This window comes from Cucurbita pepo, chromosome 9 (assembly GCF_057944985.1).
Source record: "Cucurbita pepo subsp. pepo isolate OVF chromosome 9, ASM5794498v1, whole genome shotgun sequence".
Classification (NCBI taxonomy): Eukaryota; Viridiplantae; Streptophyta; class Magnoliopsida; order Cucurbitales; family Cucurbitaceae; genus Cucurbita; species Cucurbita pepo.
Window position 1 is genome coordinate 7371697 of NC_141806.1, and position 15536 is coordinate 7387232.

Genomic DNA, 15536 nt, shown 5'->3' on the forward strand with positions numbered 1-15536 from the left:
AAAAAAAAAAAAGAAAGAATAAAAACCCCAAATTGACCCATGAGAAAATTAAATTAATTAAGGGCACTTCACATTTCTTCCCGGCCCTCCATAGTAAAAGTAATTTCCCCAAACTCTATCATTTCGAGGTTGAATATTATAGCAATTTGGATTATTTGCCCAAACCTTCAAATCCGACAATGGAATCAACCTATTATCCAAATTCACAACCTTCATATTACGAAAATAAGCAGCTTTTCGGAACCCCTCACCAGCGAAATGCCCACTCCCCATTTCCGTCGCCGTGTGAAATCCCCACGACCTCTTATTCACCACCTCTCCGCCAAACTGTGTCTTCGTTGCGTGGCTTCGAAGGTGAGTGAACAAAAACGCCGGCCAGTACCCGATCACCACACCTGACCCGTATTCCAACCACCAATCCCCGTGCTTCGGATCCTTTGAACAACCACAAACAACAACCCCCAATTCAATTTGGACTCACAATCTTCAAGAAAACGCATGAAATTGAAATCGGTTACCTTCCAAACCAGTAAGCTGATATCGAATTGGGCGCCGTTGTAGGAGGAAGTTGGAGCAATTGCAGCTCCAAGGGTGATTCTACGGTTGGTTTGAACGAAGCCTGGACAGATTAAATTGTAGCAGCCTGTTGCTTGATATGCGTCGGACTGTTCATCCAAAAAGTTACCGTCATTTCATTTTTTATCTGATTTTGTTGCTAATTTTTGTGTTTTAGTGTTCTTACTGTCCAATAAGTGAAGAATCTTGGATTGTTGTCTCCATACATCTTCGGGTAGACCTGTAGAGAAAAGTTAGGCATAGAATTAAAATTTGTATGGATTAGAAGATTGAATCGGTTTAGAAAGTTACCTGCCACCCAGCTTCAATGCTGTTGAGATCATGTGGGAATGTACCGGAGACGAGCCATATCTGTGAGAGGCTGAACTCGAATCGATAGTTGACCCGCGGCTTCCATACAGTCATGCTTGCCTGGGCTCCGTAGTACTGTCCTCCACCTACAAACCCCACTGCATACTGCCACCAACAAAATTTACATTCATTTCCATCTGGGTTTCCCCAAAATCTTAAAATTTACAATGGAGGACTCTATATTTTGGAGAGAAAGACGTGAGATCCCACGTATGCTAGGAAGGAGAACATCGGTTAGGGAGAAGAACGAAACACCTTTTTCAAGGGTGTGGAAACCTCTTGCTAGCTGAGTCTTTTTAAAAATCTTGAGGGAAGCCCGAAAGGAAAAACCCCAAAGAGGATAATATCTGCTAGCGGTGAGCTTGGGCTGTTTGGTATAGAGCAAGACATCGGGCGATGTGCCAGCGAGGAGATTGAGCCCCAAAGTGGGTGGACAAAGGCAGTGTGTCAACAAGGACGCTCGGCCCCGAAGGGAGTAGATTGGGAGGTCCCACTTTGATTGGAGAAGGAAATGATTGCAAGGGGGTGGATTGTGAGATCCCACGTTTGTTGTTGGGAGGAAACGAAACACCCTTTATAAAGGTGTGGAAGCCTCCCATTAATAGACTTGCACCCGAAAAGGAAAAGTCGAAAGAGAACAGGCCCCGAAGGGGTAGATTGTGAGATCCCCACATTGGTTGGGAGAAGAACTAAACACCCTCTTTATAAGAGTGTTAAACTTCTTCCCCGAAAGGGAAAAGCCGAAAGAGAACAATATCGACTAGGTAGCTGAGTTTAATTTGGTTAAAGACTGACCTCATGGCCTTTGCTGGGAGAGTCTCCGCTGGCTTTTCTTCCAAATCTCTGAACCGAACTCGCTCTCAACATATCCTCTTCTGTCGTTCTTCTGATCGGAACTGTCCCCTCTGGGCAGAATTCTCCAGACATGCTCCATAATTGGAACATTTCCGTCTCCACCTCACCGGAATGGCTCTGGTTATACGGTCTCTCCGGCGGATCCTGAAACACCATTTCCACAATTAAAAACAAAACCCATTTCGAAAATTTAGCCTCAGATTCCTTGAACCTACCAATGGCTTCTTTCCTTTGAGCAATGGATGATCAAAAGCTAGCTGCCGATGAGTTTCAACACAATCTATAAAGTCACCATCCGGACTCTGCACCCAAATAAAAGCATCACAATCAAGCTCCAAAATTGAGGAGATTAAACAAGAGTTACAGACCTGAATGGTTTTGACAGGGAACTTGTTGATTCGGTTAAGATCAGCTTGAATAAGCTTCAATTTCTTCAACTGATTCTCCGACCGGAACGCCGCCGTATGGTTATTGGGATAGATTTTTTTGTCGGGACGACAAAACGATGAAACGACAAGAAGGGAAAAAACAAGAACAGGAAGAAGAGGACGGTGGAAAGTTTTAGAATCCATACTTAATCCGAAAAAAAAAACATGGGTCATTATCATTTGTGTTTGTCTTCTCCTTTTTCTTAGTATAATATATATATATAATATATATATTATATATATATATATATATATATATATATATATATGAGTATTAGAACAGGGGAGTGGGAATTAACTGTTTCATTCCTTTTGTGGCTTAAAGTTGGGTCCTCTCATCTGGCAGCTGTTTCAACAACAAACAAAATAAAAATAAAATAAAAAATAAATTAAAGGTTCATTCTTTTTTTCGTTTTTGTCGGCTGCGAATATATTTATGAAATTGTTTGGTTGAATTATTATTGAAGACAGGAAATACTTTAATTACATTAAAAATTATTCTTGTTACCTATACAAATACAGTATCTTTAGTATGAATGCAAACATGAAATGGATTCCTAAATTTGTGAAGAATAATTTTTTAGGACCAAAACAAGTATGGGTACCAAAAGTCAGGGGTGTACATGGTTCGGGTTGGGTCGGGTTGGGGGATTTTTTTGACCCAACCCAAAAGTTCGGGTTGGTTGGATTGGTAACCCAACCCAACCCAAAATTTTTCACAACCCAACCCAACCCAACCCTCTATTTTCGGGTTGGGTTGTCAATTTTTTTTTTAAGTTTTATTTATCCACAATCTATAATTAATTCGGATATAATCTTAAATAAAATATATTAAAAGTTGTCAAACAAACATAAATCAATCTATAATTATTGACAAAAAAAAAAAAAAAAAAAAATCAATAAAAAATAAGGAGCGAAAATTGTAACATATTAACATAGTTCAATATTGTCATAAAACTAAAGACAACTACATACCGACATTTTTTAGAATTGGTTAAAGTAACAAAAATACAACGGTAGATCATGAAAGGAACAAGTTAGTTATAGTTTATTCTAACGTGTTTTAAATAGAGTATGAAATGTTAGTTATAGTTTATTGTAACGTGTTTTAAAAAGAGTATGAAATATTAAGGTATTTTAAAATATATATATATATATATATATATATATAAAATTTATTTGGCTCGGGTCAACCCGAGCGTTTTGCCCATGAACCCAAAACCGAACCGATTCAGTTCGGGTTCAGAAAAATGAACCCAACCCTACCCGAAATGCTAATCCAACCCAACCCAACCCTTATAGTTTGGGTTAGGTTGGTCCGGGTTGTCGGGTTGCCGGGTTGAATGTACACCCCTGCCAAAAGGTCAATTTTGAATATTTGTTTTAGGTTTGTTTGAAAGCCTCCAAAGAAGGTGGTACTTGTTGTATAGTGGTTCCAATCAATCAAAGTTTGTGAATTATTACAAGAAGGATGGTGGCTTAGTAACCTTTGGTGGTAAAAGGTAAAATAATTGGTGAGGGTACGATAGGTAATGACATTTGTACTCTTATTGAAAATGTACTTTTTGTTGATGGTTTAAAGCATGGCTTATAATGTGACAAAGATTTTAGAGTTATATTTGATAAAAAAATAATTGCATAATTGAAAATGGTAGTGATAGAAAAGTTTTGTTGGTTGGAAATAGAGATAACAATGTATACACTACTGATTCAAAGGATTGTCCTACAAATAATGAATGTCTTTCGACTTTGCATGATAATTCTTGGCCTGACATAGAAGATTAGAACGGGCTAATATGCACTTATTTCAAATATCTCAAAAAAATTCATTAGTTGCGGGTCTTCTTAAATTTAAATTCGAAAAACATAAAATTTGTGAGGATTGTTAAAGGCTTAAGCAAACCAATTCCTCTTTCAAATTTAAGAATGTGATTTCTACATCTTCAACTATTACAAATACCCAGTTAGGAAGACTATGATTTTTCGAGATTTACTTGGGTTTCGATGATAAAACATAATAATGATGTCTTAAAAAGAGTTGCTAGTTTTGTAAAAAGAGTTTTTTTTAATTATTAGGAGTGTTAATGGAGGAGAATTTGACACTTTAGCATTTGAAAAAAATTTGTGAAGATAATGGTTTTTCTCATGACTTCTCGACTCCTCGACAAAATGGTGTGGTTGAAAAGAAAAATCATACTTTACACGAATTTGCTATATCAATGTTAAACGAGTATGATTTACCAAAATATTTTTTTTTGGACGGAATCGGTTAATACCGCTTTCAAATAGAGTTTTAATTAGACCCTCTTTAGATAAAACTCCTCATGAATTTGGCATAATCAAATCCCAAATATTGGGTATTTAAAAGTCTTTTATTTCGAAAAACTGGAAATAGAAAATTTTGGTTCTATTGGTATTTTTCTTCGTTATTCGTGTAAAGTTTATAGAGTTTTTAACGAGAGAACTTTAGTTATTGAGGAAATCTATGTATGTGTATTGTTGAGGAAATCTATGTATGTGTATTGGATGAATCTTGTAATAATATTGGTAATGAGTCTATTTATAGTGATGATTGAGAAAAAAACTCTGTAGTTTTACTTGTGAGTGACAAAATGAAAGAAACTGTTTAAAGTAAAGCAAAAGTAAACTGAGATTAGAAGGAGGATGAAGGTTCTTCATCAATGCTAAAAGAATGGAGGTATGTCTTATCTCATCTCAAGGACTATATTATTGGTGATCTCGAACAAGGTGTGAAAACTCGTCCTTCTATTAATTTTTTTTAATAATCTTACATTTGTTTCTCAAACTGAAGCAAAAAAATCTTAAGGATGCAAAAAAAATTATGAGTTTTGGATTTTAGCTGCACAACAACACTAAATCAACTTGAAATGAACAAAATTTGGGAATTAGTCCCAAGCCCTCTAGTATTTTCATTATTGGAACTGTTTTTAGAAATAAAATTGATGCAAATTGGAATGTCGTTGGAAATAAAACTAGACTTATAGCTCAAGGTTAATGTCGGGAGGGAAGGTATAGACTATGAAGAAACTTTTGCGCCCGTTGCTAGATTAGAAGCTATTAGAATGTTACTCGCTTTTAATTCTTACGAAAATTTTATATTGTATCAAATGGATGCGAAAAGTGCGTTCTTAAATGGTTATATTATGGAGGAAGTTTATGTAGAACAACCTCCCGTATTTGGAAATTTTTATTTTCCTCCGATGCATATAAGTTTTAAAAGGCTCTTGATGGCTTAAAACAAGCTCCAACTTGGTACGATAGACTTATTAATTTTCTTAGTGGTTATGATTTTAAAATGGGTAAACTCGACACTACTCTTATTGTTAAAATTAAAGAAATTGACAGGCTACTAATCCTTCTTTATATCAAGTGAGTTGATGAGTATGATGGGAGGGCTTAGTTTCTTTCTTGGAATTCAAATCAAACAACTCAAAACGGTATCTTCATAAATAAGAGAAATACACACTAAAGATTTACTCAAGAGATTCAAGTTCAACGAAGGTAAGATTGCAAAAACTCCAATGAGCACATCCACTAAGCTTGACAAGGATGAAAACGGTAAATGTATGGATATTAAATCTTATAAAGGTACGATTGGGTCGCCAGTAGACCCGATATTATGTTTAGTGTATGTTTTTTGTGCTAGGTTTCAATCTTGTCCCAGAGAATCTCATTTACATGCAATTAAAAGAATATTTAAATATTTGCTTGAGACTATTAATTTAGGAGCGTAGTATCATAGAAAGGTTGAGTTTAAATTGGTAGGATATTCTTATGCGGATTTTGCTAGAAAATTACTTGATCGTAAAAGTACCCATGGAACTCGTCAATTTCTTGGCAGTTCATTAGTTTCTTGGTTTAGTAAAAAGCAAAATTCGGTTGCCTTAGCTACTACCGAAGCGGAATATATTACGGTTGGCAGTTGTTGTGGTCAAATTCTTTGGATGAAACAAACTATTGGTGATTTTGGATTAAAATTTGATAGTGTGCCAATATTTTGTGATACTATTCTGCGGTCAATTTAACCAAAAATCATATTCATGGTTCTTAAAACTAAACATATTGACTTGGACATCATTGTATTAGAGAGCAGGTACAAAATTGACATATTATTCTTGATTTTGTAAGCTCTACTAATCAATTAGCTGATATTTTCACTAATCCAATAATTTTTTTCAAAAATAGGCTTGAGTTTGGTATTATTAGTTGTGATATATCTTGTTGAATTTTATAATCTTGTTTATAATTTTTGAAAGCATATTCTCATCGAGCCATTATGTCATTCTTAATTTATTATTTTTCAATTGTTCTTTTTTATGATTACAAAGCGGATGAAAATTAAGAAAGATATGTTCTAAGTTTGTTGCTTTGCAATTTATGAATCACTTCATTGTTTTGATGTTTCATAATTTAGTGAGGCATAAATACAGACAGAGAATATGCTCTTGAGTGAATTTCAAGTACGAAATTATTGATAATATATTAAAATGCATTGATATTATTATTTGGACATATGTATTATTTAGGTTTATGAATTTCCTACCATCTTTCTTGAAATCATCGTAAAAAAAAAAAAAGGCGATTGTTGGCTTTTGGCCCACAATCTAATTAATTGATATTTTGATGATAACAAGCCTACACTCCCGTAATCTAATTAATTATGTTTTGATGATAACAAACCTATACTTAATTATTAACAAACTATCTCTATTTTAAATTGTATATGTAAGGTTGAGAATACGATTTCAACCCCTTTTTCAATCACTCAAAACGAAGAAAAACGAAGGAGTTGCAGTCGAAACAAAATACCTGACGTGATAGTGTGACGGTAAAATTAACATCATGGACCAATCAAAATATGACATTTATTACAGGAGTATCAAATGGTGGAGTTTCAAATTACTTTTTAAAAAATAGAAATAAAATTACTTATACATCCTATATAATTTGAATTATAAAAAATATTGATAAAATAAAAAAAAAACCAAATTCAAATTGATTTTTATACTATATTATATTATTATATTTTAAAAAAACAAAATAAAATAAAACTTTAGTGATCTACTTTCATTTTTCTCCCCACCATAAATATAAAAAGATAATTTAATAGTTCACCTTTTTTTTTTTTTTTTTTTTTTTTTTTTTTTTTTTTTTTTTTTTTTTTTTTGGTATGGTACAGTATTAATAACTATTTTTGCCACTTCTCTTAAAACTCATTCTCTTCTCTATATTTTAACACATCATTTCCATAGTTTTTTTACTAGAGTACTAGAGTGTTCATGGTGACTCTCCGTCTTATTTGAGTGATCAAATTATGAATCTACTGTTTTTTTTAGAGAGTTGCGGTGTGTTACTGCAAAATTCAAATACTTGTACCAGTTTGATCATAAGTCGTGGAAATGATTGAGTTTGCTCTTGAATTCGTAAAAAGAGCAGTGTAGCGGTTGGGCTCTTATTCGAGGAAAGAGTAAAGTTTGTTCACGCTTTGAAGTAGGTGGTCGAGTTTGACTAACCTACTAAAAAACTATGGTATTATATTTTTTAACTCTTTCCTGTTTTATCTCGAAATTGTTCCGGTGATTTATTGCATGTTCTAAGTTTTTCATAATTGATTGGGGGTATTTATTGAACTATTCTAGTGTAATTATCATCTTCTACTCTGTTTTTTTTTTTATCCTTGTTAGAGAATTTTTTTTTTTTTTTTTTTTTTTTTTTTTTTTTTTTTTTTTTTTTTTTATCGATTATACTTATAAAGGGTGGTGCGAGTGGTGATTGGGAAGGGATAGGAGATGAAGATGAGAAATATAATTCATGTCTCGACCTCGTTTACCTATCAAGGATTTTTCATTCCTTCTTTTATTCTTTGTTTAAATGAGATTTCATCTCGACCCTTTTCAACTATTAGGGTTTTTTCACTCTCTTCTCACTCTCATTCTGCCCCGTTCTAACTTTCAAGATGTGATTTTATCTCGACATAATTTATTTATTAGGTCTTTTCACATTCTCATTCCGCACTGTTCCACCTATAAAGTATTTTCATTCCCTCTTTTATTCTCTATTTAAATAAGATTTTATCTCGATCCTGTTAGCGGTCTTTTCACTCTATCTCCCATCTTTAGCTTATTTTCACTCTTTCCCATCAAAGTATTTTTACACTTTTATTTTGCTAGCAAGAGGTCTCCACAAGTTAAATGCTAGTCTTTAATAAATATCACAACCATAGTCCAACTCTATATTTCATTTTAGTGATCTAAATTTGAAGGGACAAAAAAAAAAAAAAAAAATAAAAAAATAAAAAAAAAAAAATAAAAACCCCAAATTGACCCATGAGAAAATTAAATTAATTAAGGGCACTTCACATTTCTTCCCGGCCCTCCATAGTAAAAGTAATTTCCCCAAACTCTATCATTTCGAGGTTGAATATTATAGCAATTTGGATTATTTGCCCAAACCTTCAAATCCGACAATGGAATCAACCTATTATCCAAATTCACAACCTTCATATTACGAAAATAAGCAGCTTTTCGGAACCCCTCACCGGCGAAATGCCCACTCCCCATTTCCGTCGCCGTGTGAAATCCCCACGACCTCTTATTCACCACCTCTCCGCCAAACTGTGTCTTCGTTGCGTGGCTTCGAAGGTGAGTGAACAAAAACGCCGGCCAGTACCCGATCACCACACCTGACCCGTATTCCAACCACCAATCCCCGTGCTTCGGATCCTTTGAACAACCACAAACAACAACCCCCAATTCAATTTGGACTCACAATCTTCAAGAAAACGCATGAAATTGAAATCGGTTACCTTCCAAACCAGTAAGCTGATATCGAATTGGGCGCCGTTGTAGGAGGAAGTTGGAGCAATTGCAGCTCCAAGGGCGATTCTACGGTTGGTTTGAACGAAGCCTGGACAGATTAAATTGTAGCAGCCTGTTGCTTGATATGCGTCGGACTGTTCATCCAAAATGTTACCGTCATTTCATTTTTTATCTGATTTTGTTGCTAATTTTTGTGTTTTAGTGTTCTTACTGTCCAATAAGTGAAGAATCTTGGATTGTTGTCTCCATACATCTTCGGGTAGACCTGTAGAGAAAAGTTAGGCATAGAATTAAAATTTGTATGGATTAGAAGATTGAATCGGTTTAGAAAGTTACCTGCCACCCAGCTTCAATGCTGTTGAGATCATGTGGGAATGTACCGGAGACGAGCCATATCTGTGAGAGGCTGAACTCGAATCGATAGTTGACCCGCGGCTTCCATACAGTCATGCTTGCCTGGGCTCCGTAGTACTGTCCTCCACCTACAAACCCCACTGCATACTGCCACCAACAAAATTTACATTCATTTCCATATGGGTTTCCCCAAAATCTTAAAATTTACAATGGAGGACTCTATATTTTGGAGAGAAAGACGTGAGATTCCACATATGCTAGGAAGGAGAACATCGGTTAGGGAGAAGAACGAAACACCTTTTTCAAGGGTGTGGAAACCTCTTGCTAGCTGAGTCTTTTTAAAAATCTTGAGGGAAGCCCGAAAGGAAAAACCCCAAAGAGGATAATATCTGCTAGCGGTGAGCTTGGGCTGTTTGGTATAGAGCAAGACATCGGGCGATGTGCCAGCGAGGAGATTGAGCCCCAAAGTGGGTGGACAAAGGCAGTGTGTCAACAAGGACGCTCGGCCCCGAAGGGAGTAGATTGGGAGGTCCCACTTTGATTGGAGAAGGAAATGATTGCAAGGGGGTGGATTGTGAGATCCCACGTTTGTTGTTGGGAGGAAACGAAACACCCTTTATAAAGGTGTGGAAGCCTCCCATTAATAGACTTGCACCCGAAAAGGAAAAGTCGAAAGAGAACAGGCCCCGAAGGGGTAGATTGTGAGATCCCCACATTGGTTGGGAGAAGAACTAAACACCCTCTTTATAAGAGTGTTAAACTTCTTCCCCGAAAGGGAAAAGCCGAAAGAGAACAATATCGACTAGGTAGCTGAGTTTAATTTGGTTAAAGACTGACCTCATGGCCTTTGCTGGGAGAGTCTCTGCTGGCTTTTCTTCCAAATCTCTGAACCGAACTCGCTCTCAACATATCCTCTTCTGTCGTTCTTCTGATCGGAACTGTCCCCTCTGGGCAGAATTCTCCAGACATGCTCCATAATTGGAACATTTCCGTCTCCACCTCACCGGAATGGCTCTGGTTATACGGTCTCTCCGGCGGATCCTGAAACACCATTTCCACAATTAAAAACAAAACCCATTTCGAAAATTTAGCCTCAGATTCCTTGAACCTACCAATGGCTTCTTTCCTTTGAGCAATGGATGATCAAAAGCTAGCTGCCGATGAGTTTCAACACAATCTATAAAGTCACCATCCGGACTCTGCACCCAAATAAAAGCATCACAATCAAGCTCCAAAATTGAGGAGATTAAACAAGAGTTACAGACCTGAATGGTTTTGACAGGGAACTTGTTGATTCGGTTAAGATCAGCTTGAATAAGCTTCAATTTCTTCAACTGATTCTCCGACCGGAACGCCGCCGTATGGTTATTGGGATAGATTTTTTTGTCGGGACGACAAAACGATGAAACGACAAGAAGGGAAAAAACAAGAACAGGAAGAAGAGGACGGTGGAAAGTTTTAGAATCCATACTTAATCCGAAAAAAAAAACATGGGTCATTATCATTTGTGTTTGTCTTCTTCTTTTTCTTAGTATAATATATATATGTAATATATATATATTATATATATATATATATATATATATATATGAGTATTAGAACAGGGGAGTGGGAATTAACTGTTTCATTCTTTTTGTGGCTTAAAGTTGGGTCCTCTCATCTGGCAGCTGTTTCAACAACAAACAAAATAAAAATAAAATAAAAAATAAATTAAAGGTTCATTCTTTTTTTGGTTTTTGTCGGCTAGGAATATATTTATGAAATTGTTTGGTTGAATTATTATTGAAGACAGGAAATACTTTAATTACATTAAAAATTATTCTTGTTACCTATATAAATACAGTATCTTTAGTATGAATGCAAACATGAAATGGATTCCTAAATTTGTGAAGAATAATTTTTTAGGACCAAAACAAGTATGGGTACCAAAAGTCAGGGGTGTACATGGTTCGGGTTGGGTCGGGTTGGGGGATTTTTTTGACCCAACCCAAAAGTTCGGGTTGGTTGGATTGGTAACCCAACCCAACCCAAAATTTTTCACAACCCAACCCAACCCAACCCTCTATTTTCGGGTTGGGTTGTCAATTTTTTTTTTTAAGTTTTATTTATCCACGATCTATAATTAATTCGGATATAATCTTAAATAAAATATATTAAAAGTTGTCAAACAAACATAAATCAATCTATAATTATTGACAAAAAAAAAAAAAAAAAAAAAAAAAAAAATCAATAAAAAATAAGGAGCGAAAATTGTAACATATTAACATAGTTCAATATTGTCATAAAACTAAAGACAACTACATACCGACATTTTTTAGAATTGGTTAAAGTAACAAAAATACAACGGTAGATCATGAAAGGAACAAGTTAGTTATAGTTTATTCTAACGTGTTTTAAATAGAGTATGAAAAGTTAGTTATAGTTTATTGTAACGTGTTTTAAAAAGAGTATGAAATATTAAGGTATTTTAAAAAAAAAAAATATATATATATATATATATATATAAATAAAATTTATTTGGCTCGGGTCAACCCGAGCGTTTTGCCCATGAACCCAAAACCGAACCGATTCAGTTCGGGTTCAGAAAAATGAACCCAACCCTACCCGAAATGCTAATCCAACCCAACCCAACCCTTATAGTTTGGGTTAGGTTGGTCCGGGTTGTCGGGTTGTCGGGTTGAATGTACACCCCTCCCAAAAGGTCAATTTTGAATATTTGTTTTAGGTTTGTTTGAAAGCCTCCAAAGAAGGTGGTACTTGTTGTATAGTGGTTCCAATCAATCAAAGTTTGTGAATTATTACAAGAAGGATGGTGGCTTAGTAACCTTTGGTGGTAAAAGGTAAAATAATTGGTGAGGGTACGATAGGTAATGACATTTGTACTCTTATTGAAAATGTACTTTTTGTTGATGGTTTAAAGCATGGCTTATAATGTGACAAAGATTTTAGAGTTATATTTGATAAAAAAATAATTGCATAATTGAAAATGGTAGTGATAGAAAAGTTTTGTTGGTTGGAAATAGAGATAACAATGTATACACTACTGATTCAAAGAATTGTCCTACAAATAATGAATGTCTTTCGACTTTGCATAATAATTCTTGGCCTGACATAGAAGATTAGAACGGGCTAATATGCACTTATTTCAAATATCTCAAAAAAATTCATTAGTTGTGGGTCTTCTTAAATTTAAATTCGAAAAACATAAAATTTGTGAGGATTGTTAAAGGCTTAAGCAAACCAATTTCTCTTTCAAATTTAAGAATGTGATTTCTACATCTTCAACTATTACAAATACCCAGTTAGGAAGGGAATGACTATGATTTTTCGAGATTTACTTGGGTTTCGATGATAAAACATAATAATGATGTCTTAAAAAGATTTGCTAGTTTTGTAAAAAGAGTTTTTTTTAATTATTAGGAGTGTTAATGGAGGAGAATTTGACACTTTAGCATTTGAAAAAAATTTGTGAAGATAATGGTTTTTCTCATGACTCCTCGACAAAATGGTGTGGTTGAAAAGAAAAATCATACTTTACACGAATTTGCTATATCAATTTTAAACTAGTATGATTACCCAAAATATTTTTTTTTTCGACGGAATCGGTTAATACCGCTTTCAAATAGAGTTTTAATTAGACCCTCTTTAGATAAAACTCCTTATGAATTTGGCATAATCAAATCCCAAATATTGGGTATTTAAAAGTCTTTTATTTCGAAAAATTGGAAATAGAAAATTTTGGTTCTATTGGTATTTTTCTTCGTTATTCGTGTAAAGTTTATAGAGTTTTTAACGAGAGAACTTTAGTTATTGAGGAAATCTATGTATGTGTATTGTTGAGGAAATCTATGTATGTGTATTGGATGAATCTTGTAATAATATTGGTAATGAGTCTATTTATAGTGATGATTGAGAAAAAAACTCTGTAGTTTTACTTGTGAGTGACAAAATGAAAGAAACTGTTTAAAGTAAAGCAAAAGTAAACTGAGATTAGAAGGAGGATGAAGGTTCTTCATCAATGCTAAAAGAATGGAGGTATGTCTTATCTCATCTCAAGGACTATATTATTGGTGATCTCGAACAAGGTGTGAAAACTCGTCCTTCTATTAATTTTTTTTAATAATCTTACATTTGTTTCTCAAACTGAAGCAAAAAAATCTTAAGGATGCAAAAAAATTATGAGTTTTGGATTTTAGCTGCACAACAACACTAAATCAACTTGAAATGAACAAAATTTGGGAATTAGTTCCAAGGCCCTCTAGTATTTTCATTATTGGAACTGTTTTTAGAAATAAAATTGATGCAAATTGGAATGTCGTTGGAAATAAAGCTAGACTTATAGCTCAAGGTTAATGTCGGGAGAGAAGGTATAGACTATGAAGAAACTTTTGCGCCCGTTGCTAGATTAGAAGCTATTAGAATCTTACTCGCTTTTAATTCTTACGAAAATTTTATATTGTATCAAATGGATGCGAAAAGTGCGTTCTTAAATGGTTATATTATGGAGGAAGTTTATGTAGAACAACCTCCTGTATTTGGAAATTTTTATTTTCCTCCGATGCATATAAGTTTTAAAAGGCTCTTGATGGCTTAAAACAAGCTCCAACTTGGTACGATAGACTTATTAATTTTCTTAGTGGGAATGATTTTAAAATGGATAAACTCGACACTACTCTTATCGTTAAAATTAAAGAAATTGAGAGGCTACTAATCCTTCTTTATATCATGTGAGTTGATGAGTATGATGGGAGGGCTTAGTTTCTTTCTTGGAATTCAAATCAAACAACTCAAAACGGTATCTTCATAAATAAGAGAAATACACACTAAAAAGATTTACTCAAGAGATTCAAGTTCAACGAAGGTAAGATTGCAAAAACTCCAATGAGCACATCCACTAAGCTTGACAAGGATGAAAACGGTAAATGTGTGGATATTAAATCTTATATAAGTACGATTGGGTCGCCAGTAGACCCGATATTATGTTTAGTGTATGTTTTTGTGCTAGGTTTCAATCTTGTCCCAGAGAATCTCATTTACATGCAATTAAAAGAATATTTAAATATTTGCTTGAGACTATTAATTTAGGAGCGTAGTATCATAGAAAGGTTGAGTTTAAATTGGTAGGATATTCTTATGCGGATTTTGCTAGAAAATTACTTGATCGTAAAAGTACCCGTGGAACTCCTCAATTTCTTGGCAGTTCATTAGTTTCTTGGTTTAGTAAAAAGCAAAATTCGGTTGCCTTAGCTACTACTGAAGCGGAATATATTACGGTTGGCAGTTGTTGTGGTCAAATTCTTTGGATGAAACAAACTATTGGTGATTTTGGATTAAAATTTGATAGTGTGCCAATATTTTGTGATACTATTCTGCGGTCAATTTAACCAAAAATCATATTCATGGTTCTTAAAACTAAACATATTGACTTGGACATCATTGTATTAGAGAGCAGGTACAAAATTGACATATTATTCTTGATTTTGTAAGCTCTACTAATCAATTAGCTGATATTTTCACTAATCCAATAAATTTTTTCAAAAATAGGCTTGAGTTTGGTATTATTGGTTGTGATATATCTTGTTGAATTTTATAATCTTGTTTATAATTTTTGAAAGCATACTCTCATCGAGCCATTATGTCATTCTTAATTTATTATTTTTCAATTGTTCTTTTTTATGATTACAAAGCTGATGAAAATTAAGAAAGATATGTTCTAATAGTTCACCTTTCTTTCTTTCTTTTTTTTTTTTTTTGTATGGTACAATATTAATAACTATTTTTGCCACTTCTCTTAAACTCATTCTCTTCTCTATATTTTAACACATCATTTCCAATAGTTTTTTTACTAGAGTACAAGAGTGTTCATGGTGACTCTCCGTCTTATTTGAGTTATCAAATTATGAATCTACTGTTTTTTTTAGAGAGTTGCGGTGTGTTACTGCAAAATTGAAATACTTGTACCAGTTTGATCATAAGTCGTGGAAATGATTGAGTTTGCTCTTGAATTCGTAAAAAGAGCAGTGTAACGGTTGGACTCTTATTCGAGGAAAGAGTAAAGTTTGTTCCCGCTTTGAAGTAGGTGGTCGAGTTTGACTAACCTACTAAAAAACTATAGTGTTATATTTTTTAACTC

The 15536-nt window shown here is 34.2% G+C and overlaps 2 protein-coding genes across 2 annotated transcripts; both read right to left on the bottom strand.

Annotated features, from left to right (window-relative positions):
- LOC147791221 (protein neprosin-like) lies at window positions 1–2354 on the bottom strand. Its single transcript, XM_087126989.1, has 7 exons — window positions 2151–2354; window positions 1998–2084; window positions 1723–1926; window positions 868–1032; window positions 743–796; window positions 519–665; window positions 1–435 (listed from the first exon to the last, which is right to left on the bottom strand). The coding sequence occupies exons 1-7, from the start codon at window positions 2352–2354 to the stop codon at window positions 58–60; spliced, it is 1239 nt and encodes a 412-aa protein (XP_086983115.1). The 3' UTR covers window positions 1–57.
- A 6150-nt stretch (window positions 2355–8504) lies between these two features.
- Window positions 8505–10872, bottom strand: LOC111785761 (protein neprosin-like). Its single transcript, XM_023666152.2, has 7 exons — window positions 10669–10872; window positions 10516–10602; window positions 10241–10444; window positions 9386–9550; window positions 9261–9314; window positions 9037–9183; window positions 8505–8953 (listed from the first exon to the last, which is right to left on the bottom strand). The coding sequence occupies exons 1-7, from the start codon at window positions 10870–10872 to the stop codon at window positions 8576–8578; spliced, it is 1239 nt and encodes a 412-aa protein (XP_023521920.2). The 3' UTR covers window positions 8505–8575.
- Between the last annotated feature and the right edge of the window lie 4664 nt (window positions 10873–15536).